The 15,540-nt window shown below is 35.8% G+C and overlaps 1 protein-coding gene across 1 annotated transcript in view; it reads left to right on the top strand.

Annotated features, from left to right (window-relative positions):
- Nucleotides 1-15,540, top strand: part of DTL (denticleless E3 ubiquitin protein ligase homolog) — a 67,767-nt gene that overhangs the window by 34,392 nt on the left and 17,835 nt on the right. The window contains exons 11-13 of the mRNA XM_033200714.1: nucleotides 1,699-1,811; nucleotides 7,768-7,857; nucleotides 10,228-10,363. Coding sequence (XP_033056605.1) covers nucleotides 1,699-1,811; nucleotides 7,768-7,857; nucleotides 10,228-10,363 — 339 coding nt within the window. The remainder of the gene's footprint in view (nucleotides 1-1,698; nucleotides 1,812-7,767; nucleotides 7,858-10,227; nucleotides 10,364-15,540) is intronic.

Consider the following 15,540-nt stretch of genomic DNA (forward strand, 5'->3'; position numbering starts at 1 on the left):
CGGAAGGCTGAGGTAGGAGGATCATTTGATCCTGGGAGGTTTGAGTCTTCAGTGAGCCATGATCTTGCCACTGCACTCCAGCCTGGGTGACAGAGTAAGACCCTGTCTTGAAAAAAAAAAAAAAATTGAATGACAACCGTGTGTGTGTGTGTGTGTGTGTGTGTGTGTATGTATTTGTGTATAACATCTTGTAATTACTTGTCCTTTTCAAAACTTCTGAAAGGATCTTGGATTTGATACTTGATCTGCCATGCTTTGTATTTATGGTGTTATATTAAGTGATGTTCATGAGGATGACTTTGCAAGATTAAATTGAGCTCATTAAAGCCAATACGCATTTTAGGAGGATTTTTAGCAAGGTTTAAACATTTACAGTGCATATCATACCAGCCTTTCTTAGACCAGCAGAGGGCAATAAATCCTTACAGGTATAGTGGGAAATTCAGGCTAGAGTTTTCCATTCATAGTTCAGAGTTGAGGAAGATTAAAAATTACAGTTTTAAAACAATGTTCAGAATAAAGGAGCTTGTTTATTTTGCAGTGGTAATACGTATATACAAATTGATTCATATCCTGCCTCACTTTCACAGTAAAAATATCTGATGTGAGGAGTATTTGCTATGCCTGCATAGCTTTTTCCTTAAAAGCTATAAATACAAAGTTATTTTCCAGCTTTATTCTAGAAAATGGAAGAGATTCCTATAAGCATTTATGGAAAGCTGTTAAGTCCCCTACTAATACTTTTCTGTCTGGAGTGTGATTGTTTTTTCCTGCCTAAAGGTATCCTTAAATTCTCCAAACATTGAGATTTTTCTCTTGTATTTCCTAGTAGTGTTCTAATGTCAGAGGCCTCAGGTTTTGACCTTCTTAGGATAGAAGAACCTATCAAGAACGTATGCTAGATTGGGTTACCTGCCCTTTTGCCACTGATAGTGAGAAGGCTAAACCTAATCTAGTGCCTTGCATATGAACGTAGTTTACCCCACTAGCTACTTCCACCATTCAGCCTACTTAAAATGCTGGATTAAAATGATTCTCACATCCCAGATAAGCTAGTAGTAAGTTTTCCAGAACTCAAATGATACTTTTCACTGTTTTTTTTGTTTGTTTGTTTGTTTCCTATTCATGGAACAAATGTGTGAGGATCTACTCTGTTCAAAGCACTATAAAATCTAGTGAAGAGAAAGTAAGACATAAAATTTATCCTCAAGAGGCTTGAAGTCTAAGGGGAAATTAGATGAATATATTATGTAATGGAAGAAATCCTACCCTGGGCTGGAGAGAGAGGGTCTTATAAAGGCCCTCTTATAAAGACAGTAAAACTTTGTAAGTTACCAATAATCTTTTAATTAACTTTTTTTAATAACAGTTAAAAAAACTGTTTTTTTTAAAGAATGCACATTGGCTGCATTCTTTTTTTAAGAAATGTTTTCCATCAAATTTTTTTCTCTTGATACCGCCATTTTCATACCAAGTATTCAGACTGAGTTCATGAGATTGGATCTAATCTAAAGCCTCCTTCTAGGGTTTTGTTTTTCTGCCAGTGTCCAGTTCCCTTGTATTTGATGGATAAAGCTAGACCATCTGCTTCAATAGGCAATACAGTGATAAAACTTGCTAGAATATATATGCTGTCTATATCCATTTGACCACTAGAAATAACAAGAGCCAAGCAATTTGTTTTTTTTCCTCTGGCAGTGGCTATTTTCAATGGACACCAGAACTCTACCTTTTATGTAAAATCCAGCCTTAGTCCAGATGACCAGTTTTTAGTCAGTGGCTCAAGTGATGAAGCTGCCTACATATGGAAGGTAAGCTGCTAAACTTCACCCACAAATGTTAGACTGAAGTATTCTTGCAAATATTTGTTCTGTCCAATATGAGGTAAGTTTAATGTAACCACATACTGTACTATTCCTAAATCAGATATTTAGTAAAGGTTGCTCTTAGCTCTTAATATAGCTGAAACCTTACTCTGCTACAGAATGTATGACACTTTCAGGGCCATAGCTTGTCAGAAATTGACAATTTGTATCCTCTGTTTCACAAATGATTAGGAATTGAGAATTCAGAGGGTAGTAAGAACCTTAACTACTTTGTTCTTGCATCCTGGAAAATATGCTGTACTGACTTTCTGCCCTGTGTTTTCAAACTCTCATTCAGAATACAGTATTTTGCCTTAGGATCCTGTGTTTGAATCACCCATGGAGCCTTGCACAAAACAGAAACTCAAAACTATTTGTGTGATTAATTTAATCTTTATTCTCTTGTTACAAGTAGCTGATCTTCAGGCTACTAAAGTAGATATGGCTGCTTTATCAGATTTTTATATATTTAATAGCATTATTTAATAATCTTTTTTTTTTTTTTTTTTTTTTTGAGATGGAGTCTCGCTCTGTCACCCAGACAGGAGTGCAGTGGCATAATCTCGGCTCACTGCAAGCTCCGCCTCCCAGGTTCATGCCATTCTCCTGCCTCAGCCTCCCAAGTAGCTGGGACTACAAGCGCCCACTACCATGCCCGGCTAATTTTTTTTGTATTTTTAGTAGAGATGGGATTTCACCATGTTAGCCAGGATGGTCTCAATCTCCTGACCTCGTGATCCGCCCAAGTCGGCCTCCCAAAGTGCTGGGATTACAGGGTGAGCCACCATACCTGACCAATAATCTTTTAATTAACTTTTTTTAATAACAGTAATTCTAAAGTGTCTACTATAAGCTAAGAAATTTAAAGCTGTCCATTTGAAGCCCAGTGGAGAAAATAAAAATATTACACAACAGGTAGCACGTATTACTGAAAAATGTCTCTTGAAGGAATAATTAATTATGGAAATGTTCTGGGAATTCAGAGAACGATCATTAATGCATTGTTTATCCATGACTAAAAATTAGTTATCTTCTAGATCTCCCTGTAACTTCATAAATGTCTTTGACATTGGTGAATTCAAAGATTAGAGTTCACATATTTTGGGTTTTAAAGTCATAACGTCTAAAACTTCATACATCCCATAGTTTTGATAGTAGCAAACCCTTCTCAAGAGAAAGTTATATCATTCTTTATCCTGCCAAGCTCTAGAAAGTAATATTGCTAATTTTTTTTAGGACAGGGGTAAAACCTGTTTAGTATGAAGCATAATTCTTCAGCTTAATTTCTTCCAATCCTGAGGGAAGTACAAAAAAAAGTGATTTCTATATAACTAGAGTTGCGAAAATGCAACACTGCTTTATTAAAATTTTAGTAACAATATCCTAAATAGTCACAAGGTGGAGATATTGCTCTACCCAAGATGCTTCTATGTTGGGCCTGCCTTTTTCTATAAGCATATTTCTTTCATTATATTTTTAAATGAAAATTTGCCTATAAAGTATATACTTGAGACTCCATCACAAGATGGAGTTTCCTTTTTATAGTATTCTTCTTACTTGAGATTTTAACTTTAACAATGTTATGTCACTGGCACTAATGCTCTTATATTTTAAATTTTCAGTTTCAAATTTGGTCTTAATGCTTATTTTGCTACCTTTTTCCTTTCTTCTTTGCTCACTGTCTTATCTATGTTTCCTTCTCTACTTTGGCTCCCAACTTAACTAGAGGATTTTATTCCTACCACAGGTCTGTATCTTTTAAAGTTTGTTTCTTCTTAAAAAAAAAAAAAATTTTTTTCCAAACATAACAAAAAGCATGTAAAGAATAATTTAAAAAATACGCATTCATGATTCTTTTTAAATTATTCTTAATAAGTTTTAATTATATGTACATAATTATGTATACAATTACGTGTGTGTTGTATAGTTTTCTTGATACAGTTTTAAAATTCTTAATAAATTTTTAAATTATATATATACATAATTATGTGTACAATTATATATTATGTGTATGTGTGTAAAGTTTTCTTGACAATTCTTAAAGTTCTTTCCTCTTCTCTAGCGCAAAGGCCTTTTTAAAATTTTGTTTCAGGGAGTGAAGGTTGAAGGAATACTTCCTGCCTTTAAAGATATATACTAAATATAGTTGGCCGTTGTTTCTAAGCCATTTTCAGACAACCAATCAGTGGCTACCACATACATGGGTTACCCTTTTTTAATTCCTAGGCTGGATCACATGTCAGTGTTGAATGACGTGGTTCAGATGTGATGTTCTTCTGCCTGTCCACACATAACTCGGTGTACAGGCTCTGATATTTGAGATCCTGGCAAGCTTGCACCTCCTAAAATTGAATTTGCCTAGTGAGGTGGCTCAGTTTCTCTTTTCCATGATTAAAAAAAGGAGTAGTATTTTAAGAGCAATTCCATTCAAGCTGAATATCCAGGCTGTTAGATTGCTCTTCTACATGTTAAAAAGTCAGAATTCTCTTAAGTATTGGAATTTGTTCTATGCTAAAAAGCCAAAAGCCCATGGGCACAAGAAAACAAAATAGAAGGGAGTTTTGTATCTTAAGACAGAAAAGAATGGCTTTTTAATCCTCACTACTGCCCAGCAAAGGGGAAATATAATATATTCAGACTGATATTGAGGTCTAAGACTTAAAAAGATTTAATATTATACCTTTTCTTTTTTATTTCCTAACTATTGGCCCACCCTCACCCCATCCTCTTTTCTCTGGTTTGTTTCTGATATAGCCACTGAATAGCATCGAAGTGGTTATAAATAAACTGATTTGGCATAGTCATTCTACCACTGACTGGTGAAACGTTGAGCCTGACACTTTAGGAAGTGTAAATGATCTCATGGCAGAAATAAAGATTAGACTTGGTTTCCAACTGGGCAGAGAAGAGATTTTGTGAGAAAAAGTGCTGATCTTCTTTGTGTGTTTCAGTACACAGAATAACTTTTATGAGATCTGTAGGTTAGAGCCGTTTACTTCTAGAGGTACCTTCATAGTTCTAGGAGATTTAACTTTGGGATTCCTTGTGCCTTGAATTGAAGTCTTTAGTTTACAAAAAGTAGAATATGTAAGAGAGGACAGTCTTCTGTGTCTGAGTATCTCCAAAATGCATGGATATAAATGTCTCTTAGACTTAATAGTCTTCTTCCTACTTAAAAGGGAAAGGAAGCTTTAAAAAATGTAGTTATGTAATTATGATAATGTTCTTATAATAATGTAGGGACATAAATAAAAACTTATTTGAATAAAAATGAAGGATTTAAAAGTCACCTGAATCTCATTGGAAGAAATGAATCTTTCTTGAAGTAGTCATACTATACCCTAGGATAGTCTTAAACTATCAAAGCATAAAAGTTCATAAAAACTTGTTAGACATTCGTTTCTCATTTTAACCCATAACATGCCCTTCCCCCAACTTTTCTTTATTGAGATAGAAATCATATAACATAAAATTCACCATTTTAGTCATTTTAAAGTTTACAATGGAGTACTTAACTATTGTAATCACAATGTTGTACCAACATCACCACTATTTGATTCCCAAACATCATCACACCAGAAAAAAACCTGTATTCTTTAACAGTTAAGTCACTCTCTAATCCCCTCTTCCTCCCCAACACCTGCTAAACCTCATTCTGTCTCTATGGATTTACTATTCCAGACATTTCATATAAGTGGAATCATACAAAATCAGCATTTTGTGTCTGACGTCTTTTACTTAATATCATCAAGGTTCATCCATGTTATAGCATGAATCAGTACTTATTCCTTTTTATGACTGAGTAATATGCATTGTGCGGATAGACCACATTTTGTTTATTCATTCATCAGTTGATGGATATTTGAGTTGTTTCCATTTTTTGGCATGAATAAAGCTGCTATGAACATTTGTGTATAAGTTCTTGTTTAACATAGGTTTTTAATTCTCCTGGGAATATAGGAACAGAATTCTATTCCTAAGAATAGAATTGCTGGGTCATATAATTGTTTAACTTTTTGAGGAATCTTCCCCCTACTTTTAGTGCTATGTAAAGTGCCTGGATTGGACTTTTACTGTCGTCATTGATACCTTGTTATCATATTCCAAAATGTTTTTCTAATGGGTCTCTTTCTTTTTTCTCTGAAACCCTATAGATAAATGCAAAAATGTGCATATATTCTATTAGTGGGTATTTCAGGGGTTTTTTTGAAACTTATTTTAATCCTTGGTGTACACATTTAGGTTCTCCTAGGTATTATAAGTAATACAGAAACTGAGAAAGGACCAATATCATGAAATTAAAAGCTAGAGGTAATAAGCAGGGTGAACCAATGGAAGAGAATAATGTATTTCTACCAGGGATGCTCAGTAGGACTTGAGGATTTCCTCTCCTTTTTAATTTGCTGCTACCAGACCTGTTTGGACCTCGGGTGAAGAGAAACTTAATAGACTGGGGCCTTCCCAAATGGAAGAGGAAAGGAAAATTTCTGTGATCGCTGGGATAGTTAGAGACGATCTTCAAAGTCTTTTCTAAAATATTTTACCTTGTGAGAACGAATTATCTCTGTGCCATTGTAGGAGTAGGCAGTAAGTGAGGTTCCTGTGGATGTGGAAAAAGCCTCCTTTCTGTTAAATTTTAATTTACTCAGCAAGACAAGTTAGACTCTGCTCGTTGTATTCTTTTGCTTTTTGAATTATTGCATATGTACCATTTAAACCATTTAATGATTGAGTTGAATAACCTTATCAATCAGTGTGTTAGATCTCTTAACTATAATCTGGAGAATCTATTAAGTTTACTTAGTCATTCTCACAAATAATCATTCCAGAGTCACCTCCACTTTCTTCAAACAAATGAGCCATGATTCAGAGCCTCAGGAAAATGGAAAGAGAATAACTTCTCTCAGCCCCAACCTCCTTGCTCTTTTGAAACACACATGCTAATAATAGTTATGTGAGTTTGTACTCCTTATTGTGCTGATTAATTCCCATGGCCTATGAAAGAGATTGACATCTCTTGAATGAGTCAGCTGTATGATGCTGTCAAATGCACATAACTGGTGGCACCTGATGATGGAAAAATACGATTCTTAGTCACATGTACAGGATAGTACAATGTGACCCTTCTTTCTGCATTAAAATATATTAAAATGTGAGTGACACTTACTTGAAAATTCAAAACTTCTCTCAAAATTAACTGAAACAAAGTGTTAGAGGGAAAAAAATGTTTTTCCAGAAAGAATACCAAAGTGCCATGTAAAATATAGTTTATATCCCTTCAGAATGAAGGTTATCCAACTCAAAATGAAAGAGTATAACTTTGGGTTTTGGTAAAAGTTACTGACCAGCTCTGTTGGGACAAGAGAATGGTCTTCTTTTGGAAGGAAGACTGTCGTTTTGTCCCAAGAGAGCTGGTAGCATGTTTCGGAAATCTACAAGTTTCACAGTTAATTTAGTGTTCCTAGAAGTAGCTGACTAGAGATCTGACAATGTCTGTGCTGTGTAAAAACAGGACCGAGTTGTCAAGTTGACTACTTAAGGATGGATAACATCCTTGCAGAAAGTTTACCACCTGAGGAATGAGGGACAATGCCAGTCTTTAATTTTAGTCAAAATATATATGCCTAGGTTTTCCTAATATGAAATAAGAACTATCCTTGTGTGTAAGCTCATATTATTTACTTATTTTGGCTGTTTTCATTGTGTTTTCCCAGATCAGTAACAGAAATATTTCATTGCCCATTGGAAATCTTTTTTTTTTTCCCCCATACTATATCTAGGCAGGTCTAGTGGCCTTTGGTAACAATCCTAAAACTCTCCAAGACACACTTCTGAATTCAAAGGCCTCTATCTGGGAATTCTAACATTGCTTTGCTGACTTATTTCTTTTTAATTGGACTAGGTCTCCACACCCTGGCAACCTCCTACTGTGCTCCTGGGTCATTCTCAAGAGGTCACATCTGTGTGCTGGTGTCCGTCTGACTTCACAAAGGTTTGTAAATGAATCTCTATAGTTGGTTTAAAATGTAGATCACAGGTTTATCGGTTTTTCTAAGGTTTGTTTTGAGAATGATATAAATTTTTATGTTTGAGATTTTAAAGATCTAGGTGCCATCCAGGATCTATATTCCCATTACTCAAGCATATTCTGCTTTTCTCTACCCATACCATAATGGTATTATGCCCTGTGAAATAAGGATAGATTTCTGGTTCCATAGAGTTCTTTCTTTCCTAAATATAGAATTAAGTTGTTAACTTAATTAAAGTTTTCTATTAAAATCTAAGATAAAAATACAATCTAAGGTGAGAACTAGTCTTTTTTACTTTTTAGATACTATCAATGTAGTATATTAAAGGTAACATCTTGACAGCCTCATTTGGGTTTTCACATATGACTAACAAAATAGTTACTGTGAAGTCTTAACATGTTAGGTTATCTGTTGCTAAACTATGTAAGTAGGTCTGAAATGTTTTAGATACTCCAGAAAGAAGACAATATGCCCACCTTTTAATTTTTTTATAGCGACACTTTAAGAAACAAAAAAACCCCTAAAATGTAGAAAGGCCAGAAACATTAAAACCTATGTATATATTGGAATTTCATGTAATAGTACCTCAAGTTCCAGTCATTCTCCCAACCCCCATTGCCTCTGGTCTTTGAGTTATTCTGGGTTTTACAGGACATCTTATTTCTGTGGAGGTCTCCCCTTTCACGTACGACATTTTGAGGTTTTGTTGCCTATTGTTCCCATCTGTTTTTTATCTTCCAGAAACTTCTCATGGTCTGGTCTATTTGTGGCATCCCTGCTAGCTTCTAGTATTGCTGTGGATTTCTCCTTATTCTTGTTACCATTTCTGTGCTCAACTTCATGGCAGACCTTTTCTTTTTTTTTAGTCATTACTCTAATCACCCGAAATTACATGTTAATGATGTTTTTTTCTCTGAGATTCCATGTAATTTCTAGTGAAATGTCTGCTTTTAACATGGAGTGTTGCATCTTCATGGACTTACTAAGTTGAATGATTTTCGAATTATTCAGTTAATTATGTTATCTTTTTTCAATCATCATATATTATCCTTACCCCTGTGCATCTCAGACATCATATATTAATTATCCTTATTTCCTGTGCTCAAAGGAGATAGCAGGGCTGTTTATTTAATGTATTGGCTACTTTTTTAAGTCTTTTAAAAATAATTTCATCCCAAGCCTAGAATTAGGAAAGTAGGATATGGTTTGTGTTGTTTTTGTGTTTTTAATATCTGACATTTAGAATAAGAGAAAGCTTGGTTTAAATTCTAGCTCCTCCATTTGATTGTGGTTACTTTGGGCAAATAACTTTATTCCCATTTTGCATATGAGATTATTTGAGTACAAAGCTTTTAGAGTGTGAGAATTAAAGATAAAGAATGTAAACTACCAGACACACAGTAGATGCTCTGTAAATAACTATTGTTAATAAACTATAGAGGAACTGTGAGATTCCAAACATTTCATATTGAACAGTTAAATATGTGTATCTTCTTTTGGCCTCCCAGTAAGGAAAGGAAAAAGCTGCCAGTCTCTTGGGGGCCAAGACTTAAGAGAAAGTGTATTATTTTTTTCTTTCTCTTTAGTGACTGAAATAGAGAAATTATATAAACAAATGCTGGGGAACAGCTCTGGTACCAGTGGCCATTTGCCACAAGCTCTTCAAGCTGGACTTTCTCTGCCATAAAAGGCTTGGGACCAAGATCGAGAATAGTCAGATATTTTTAAAGGGGCAAAGGTTATTTTTTAACTTCTTTCAGCCTAGTGAACTTGTTGTTTTCCCAGATTGCTCCTTTACCTATCTGAAAAAGAATCTCAAAAGGAATGGTTTCCTTCTACTTGTCACAGCCTACTAGAGACATGGGCCAAGTCTGATCTTGCAAATGGTGCCATTACTTTAGCAATGTGGCACAAAATGCAGAATTCAGAAGAAAATTGTAGAAATTGAATGTTGGTAACATATACTGATTGATCATTTAACAGAAGAGTAAAAAGGGTGTCTTAATTACATATTTTGTATTTATACAGAAGATAATAAAGAGCCAGGTTTTATAGCAGAACTTTAGATTAGATAAGAAATGACCATTAACAAAAGACATACTAGTAGAGTGTATATGAAGAAGAAACTAAAGAGTCAGCTTTGTTAGAAATCTGGAATGATTCCTGAAAGCAAGAAATGGATGTACATGATCTGTCAGATATTATTTTCTATGTCCTGTTTATTAGACAAAATAATTCTCCAGTCACAAGTCCTTAAGACACACCTGTTTTTTTAATGTATTGTGAATCTTTGATTAAAATTTCTTAATTCCCTTCTTGGTGCTCCCTCTTAGATTGCTACCTGTTCTGATGACAATACACTAAAAATCTGGCGCTTGAATAGAGGCTTAGAGGAGAAACCAGGAAGTGATAAATTTTCCATGGTGGGTTGGGCCTCTCAGAAGAAAAAAGAGTCAAGACCTGGCCTAGGTAAGGATATTATGTACTTTGCAAGTTTTTTATGGTTTGACTAGTTTAATCCTATAGTACAGAGAAATAAGCTAGATTTGATCTTGCTTTGGTGTGTTTGGTATCTTCTTGCCATTCATTCTTTTTGATAAGTACTTCCCAAGCCCTACTATGTTTATCATTTATACAAGGTACTACAGTGGTGGATTTATTCAACAAATATTTCTTGAACACCCAGTATGTGCTGGGCCCTGTTCTTCGTTGCTAGGGATTCAGCAATGAACAAAATAATTTTTAAAATCCTGAAGATGTAAATAGAGCTAACATATTAGTGTGAGAGGCAATAAACAAGATAAAAAAGTAAAATATGTACTGTGTCAAATAACAATAAGGGCTTAGGAATAAAGGAAATAGGAAAGGGAGAAGGGCAAGGGTGAAGTATGCTATCAAAATTTTATATTAGGTGACCAGGGAGGCCTCAATGAAAAGGTGGCATTTGAGTAAAGAAAGTGAAGTAGTAAGCCATGTAGATATTTTAAAGAAGAGTATTTAAGGCAGATAAAAGTACACAGGCCCTAAAGCAGGAGCATGCTTGGCATATTTTCTGTTCCTCAGAGAGGCTAACTTGGCTGGCCCCTAGGGCTGGAGCAGGCAAAGGAAAGGGAGGGAAGAGTAGTAGAAAATGAAATTCTTGTGAGATTTTGGCTTTTATTTTGATAGACAAAAGTCCACCAGAGGGTTTGGAGCAGAAGAGTGTCATAATTTGACTTTTAACTTGATCGTTCTTGCTCCTGTGTTGAGGATAAATTGTAAGGTGGTCAGGATAAAAGCAAAAAGCTACTTTTAAAAAGCCATTGAGATAATCCAGGAAGTGATGACGGTGACTTAGACCAGAGTAGTAGCAGAAGCTATGATGAGAAGTCATTCAATTTTGGATATATTTATAAGACAGAGCCAACAGAATACGGTGAGGGATCAGATGTGGGGCTATATGGGAGAGTTATCAAGGATGACTTCAGAGGTTTTGTTTAAGAAGCTAAAAGGATAGAGTTTCATTAACCTAGATAAATATCCCTGCAGGAAGAGCAAGTTTGGGAGGGAACAGCTGGAGTTCCATTTAGAAATGTTGTTTGATATGATTATTAAACACTCAAATGTACATGTCAGGGAGACATTTAGATGTTCAATTCTGCAGTTCAGGGTTGAGATTGTAGATGTGAGGTTCATTATCACACAGGGTGAAAATAGGTATAGATAGAAAAAATTAGGCCTGGTGTCTTGGGGTACCCTGGTGTGTAGAGGTTGAGGAGGTGACAAATACCATTAAAGCCTACTGAGCAGCCACAACCAGAGAAGTAAGAGAAAAACTAGGAGAGTATTGTACCCTGGAAGCCAAGTAAATAAGAGGAGAGAGGAATGAATTTGATCTGATGTTTCTGGCATGCCAAATAAAATGAGGCCTAAAAACTGACCATTGGATTAGGCAGTTGTAGGGATTATTTGGTGACCTTAATGAGTGTCATTTTGGTGGTATGGTGGCCTGATTGGTGTCATTCATGTATATGACTTGGGGACTACAAGTATAGACAGTTCTTTCAAGGAGTTTTGTTATAAAGGAAAGAAGAGAAGTGAAGTGGTAGCTGGAGAAAGAAGCAGGGTTGAAGTTTGCTGGGGGTTTTTTAAATAGGAATATAACATTTCGCAGTGATTGGCAGGATTGTATAGAGAGGGGGAAATTGATGCAGGGGAATTTGCTGGAGCGTGTTAAGCATGAGGGGATACTATCTGATACGCAGTAGGAGCATAGGCCTTTGCCAGGAACGTGGATAGTTGATCATAGTAATTGGAGAAAAGGTGGAATATATAAGCATGGTGCAGGTAGGCTACTAAGAGATGGTGGGGAGAGAGGTGGAGAGATGAGATGGCCATAACTTAATGGAAGCTTCCTTCTGTTCTGATGTTAAAACGTGAATCAGGGTTATTAACTGCGAATAAGGATAAGGGAGAAAGGGAGTAGAGATTTTAGAAGAGATAAGAAAGTCTGAAATAGTCACTGAGAGAATAGAGGAATAAATGGTCAGGAAAATATGATTGTTGGGCTTCAAGAGTCAACTTGAGGCTAGCAGTAATTAATTGAAAGTGAGCACTCCACATGGTTCTGTATTTGCTATGCAAGTACAAGTGTACTATAGGTAGGGAGCTGGATTTAACAAAAGACATACTAGTAGAGTGTGTATGAAGAAGAAACTAAAGAGTCAGCTTTGTTAGCTGGATTTAACCAGGGATGTGGTTTAGCAGTGCAAGTGAAGAAGGAAGTTGAGGGTAGATGCAAAGAGGATGATTATGACTATAGGATATAACCTTGGTAAGGAGGCATATTAGTCCATTTTCACGCTGCTGATAAAGACATACCCGAGACGGGGCAATATACAAAAGAAAGAGGTTTAATGACTTACAGTTCCACGTGACTGGAGAAGCCTCACAATCAAGGCAGAAGGCAAGGAGGAGCAAGTCATATTTTACGTGGGTGGCGGCAGACAAAGAAAGAGATTGGGCAGGGAAACTCCCCCTTATAATACTATCAGATCTGATGAGACTTATTCGCTATCATGAGAACAGCATGGGAAAGACCTGCCCCCATTATTCAGTTACCTCCCACCAGGTCCCTCCCACAATACATGAGAATTCAAGATGAGATTCAGGTGGGGAAACAGCAAAACCATGTCAGGAGGGGAAGTGAGGACATAATGGGGCCAAGGGATAGTGTACTATCAATGGATTGAGGATAAAAGATTGTTGGAATTGAAATAGTAAAGGGAGCTGGGAAAATAAGTGGTGGGATGACTGAAATTAAGATAATGGAAGATTTCCAGGTATTAGTAATAATAAGATCAAGAATAAGTGGCTTAGGAAAGTGAAAGGACAAGATTATTATAGAAGAAGGAGGTCAAGAAACTGAGAAACCAAGGTATTGGAAAGATTATGTACATGGATTTTTTAATCACCACAAATTGACAGAGACGATGTTGGAGAGAGTAACAATGAACCAAGAGCAAAAATCTTCAAGCAATGAGACAGCCACAGTGGATCCTCAGGGTATCAATTTGTACTTACATGGTAAACACACAACCATGTGGAATGCTCACTTTCAATTAATTACTGCTAGCCTGAAGTTGACTCCTACTGGCCAACAATCATATTTCCCTGTCCATTTACTCTTATATTCTCTCAGTGACTGTTTCAGACTTTATTATCTTTAAGCTTGAGGTTTAAGCTTAAAGATTCATTTTACTTCAGCCATCAAGGCCTAAGGTTAATGGGGAATTGAAGGTGAGAAAGGGAAAATATATAGGCCCATTTTTCTAATGACTTATTTAGTTGCTTATAAGATGCAGAACTAGACTTCAGAGGAGTCTTTTGCTCTAATTCTGGTTTCTGTAGTCTTTGATGGTGCTGCCTTATTTGTTTTTGCTCTTCGCTTTCTTTAATTTTTTTTTTCTTTTTTTTGAGATGAAGTCTCACTCTGTCGCCCAGCCTGGAGTGCAGTGGCATGATCTTGGCTCACTGCAACCCCTGCCTCTCAGATTCAAGTGATTCTCCTGTCTCACCCTCCCGAGTAGCTGGAATTACAGGCACACACCACCATGCCCGGCTAATTTTTGTATTAAGTCAGCTAGTTCTACAAGAGTGAATAAGATAAATAGCAGTCCACAGACCCTCTGCCTCATAGTTTCCCTTTCCCAGAGGCAACCTCTTTTAAATCTTTTTGCTGATTCTTTGATATGTATGTCTAGACCTCTAAATAGTTTTGTGCATTTCTATTTATTTTTTGCAATTTTCAGCTTTATTAACTTCTTTCCTTTGTGGCATGAAGATTTAACTCCCTTTCCTGTGTCCCATCACTATCAAACCTTCATACTCCTCATCCTCCTAATACAGAGTCATGATTTTGGTTAAATCAAGATACAGCTCAGTTCCTTTAAGTATGCAGTTGTCCCTCAGGGTCCATGGGGGATTGGACCCAGGAACCCCCAACAGATACCAAAGTCCACAGAGGCTCAGATTCGTTATATATGTTGTAGTATTTGCCTATAACCTATGTACATTTTCCCATATGCTTTTATCATCTCTAGATTACTTTAAATACCTGGTACAGTATAAATGCTATACTAATAGTTGTTGTACTATATCATTTAGGGAATAAATGACAGGAAAGAAAAGTCTGTACATGTTTAGTACAGATACAACCATCTTTTTTCGCATTTTTGTTTTAATATTTTCAATTTGTGGTTAACTGAATCCATGGCTGTGGAACCCAGCATACAGAACTCAAGATACAGAGAGTCAACTATATTTAGAGTTATGTAGTCATCAATACAATCTAATTCTAGAATATTTTCAACACCTAAAATGAAGGTTCCAGTTTCTCTTATGTTCTTGTCAACATTTGTTATTGTCCGTCTTTTTCATTGTACCCATCCTAGCAGGTGTGAATTAGTATCCCATTGTGGTTTTGATTTGTATTTTCCTGATGGCCAGTGATGTTGAACATCTTTTCATGTGCTTATTGGCCATTTATATATTTTCCTTGGCAAAATGTCTATGCAGATCTTCTGCCCATATTTTAATTGGGTTATTTGTCTTTTTATTGTTGAGTTGTAAGCATTCTTTATATATTCTGGACCTAAGTCCCTTATCATGTAATGATTTGAAATGATTTATTCTGTGGGTTGTGTTTTTACTTTCCTGATGGTGTCTCTAGACACATGTAACTTTATAATTTTGATTAAGTTCAGTTTAATCTGTTTTTTCTTTTGTCACTTATGCTTTTGATATTAAATGAAAGAAACTACTGCCTATTCCAAGGTAACAAGGATTTACTCCAGTGCTTTCTTCTAGTTTTTTAATTTAGGCCTATGTTTCATTTTGAGTTTATTTTTGTGTTATGGTGAGTTAGGCATTCAAATTAATTTTTTACATATGGATATTTAACTTTCTTACCATCACTTGTTAAAGAGACTATTCTTTAGCCCAATGAATTGTCATGGCACCCTTAGTAAAAAATCTGCCAAAAATCAATTGACCATAAATGTGAGGGTTTATTTCTGACTTCTGACCATCACACCTGGATAATTTTTGTATTTTTTGTAGAGGTGGGGTTTCACCATGTTGCCCAGGCTGGGTTCAACTCGTGAGCT

Source organism: Trachypithecus francoisi, unplaced genomic scaffold (assembly GCF_009764315.1).
Source record: "Trachypithecus francoisi isolate TF-2019V2 unplaced genomic scaffold, Tfra_2.0 Lachesis_group5, whole genome shotgun sequence".
Lineage (NCBI taxonomy): Eukaryota > Metazoa > Chordata > Mammalia > Primates > Cercopithecidae > Trachypithecus > Trachypithecus francoisi.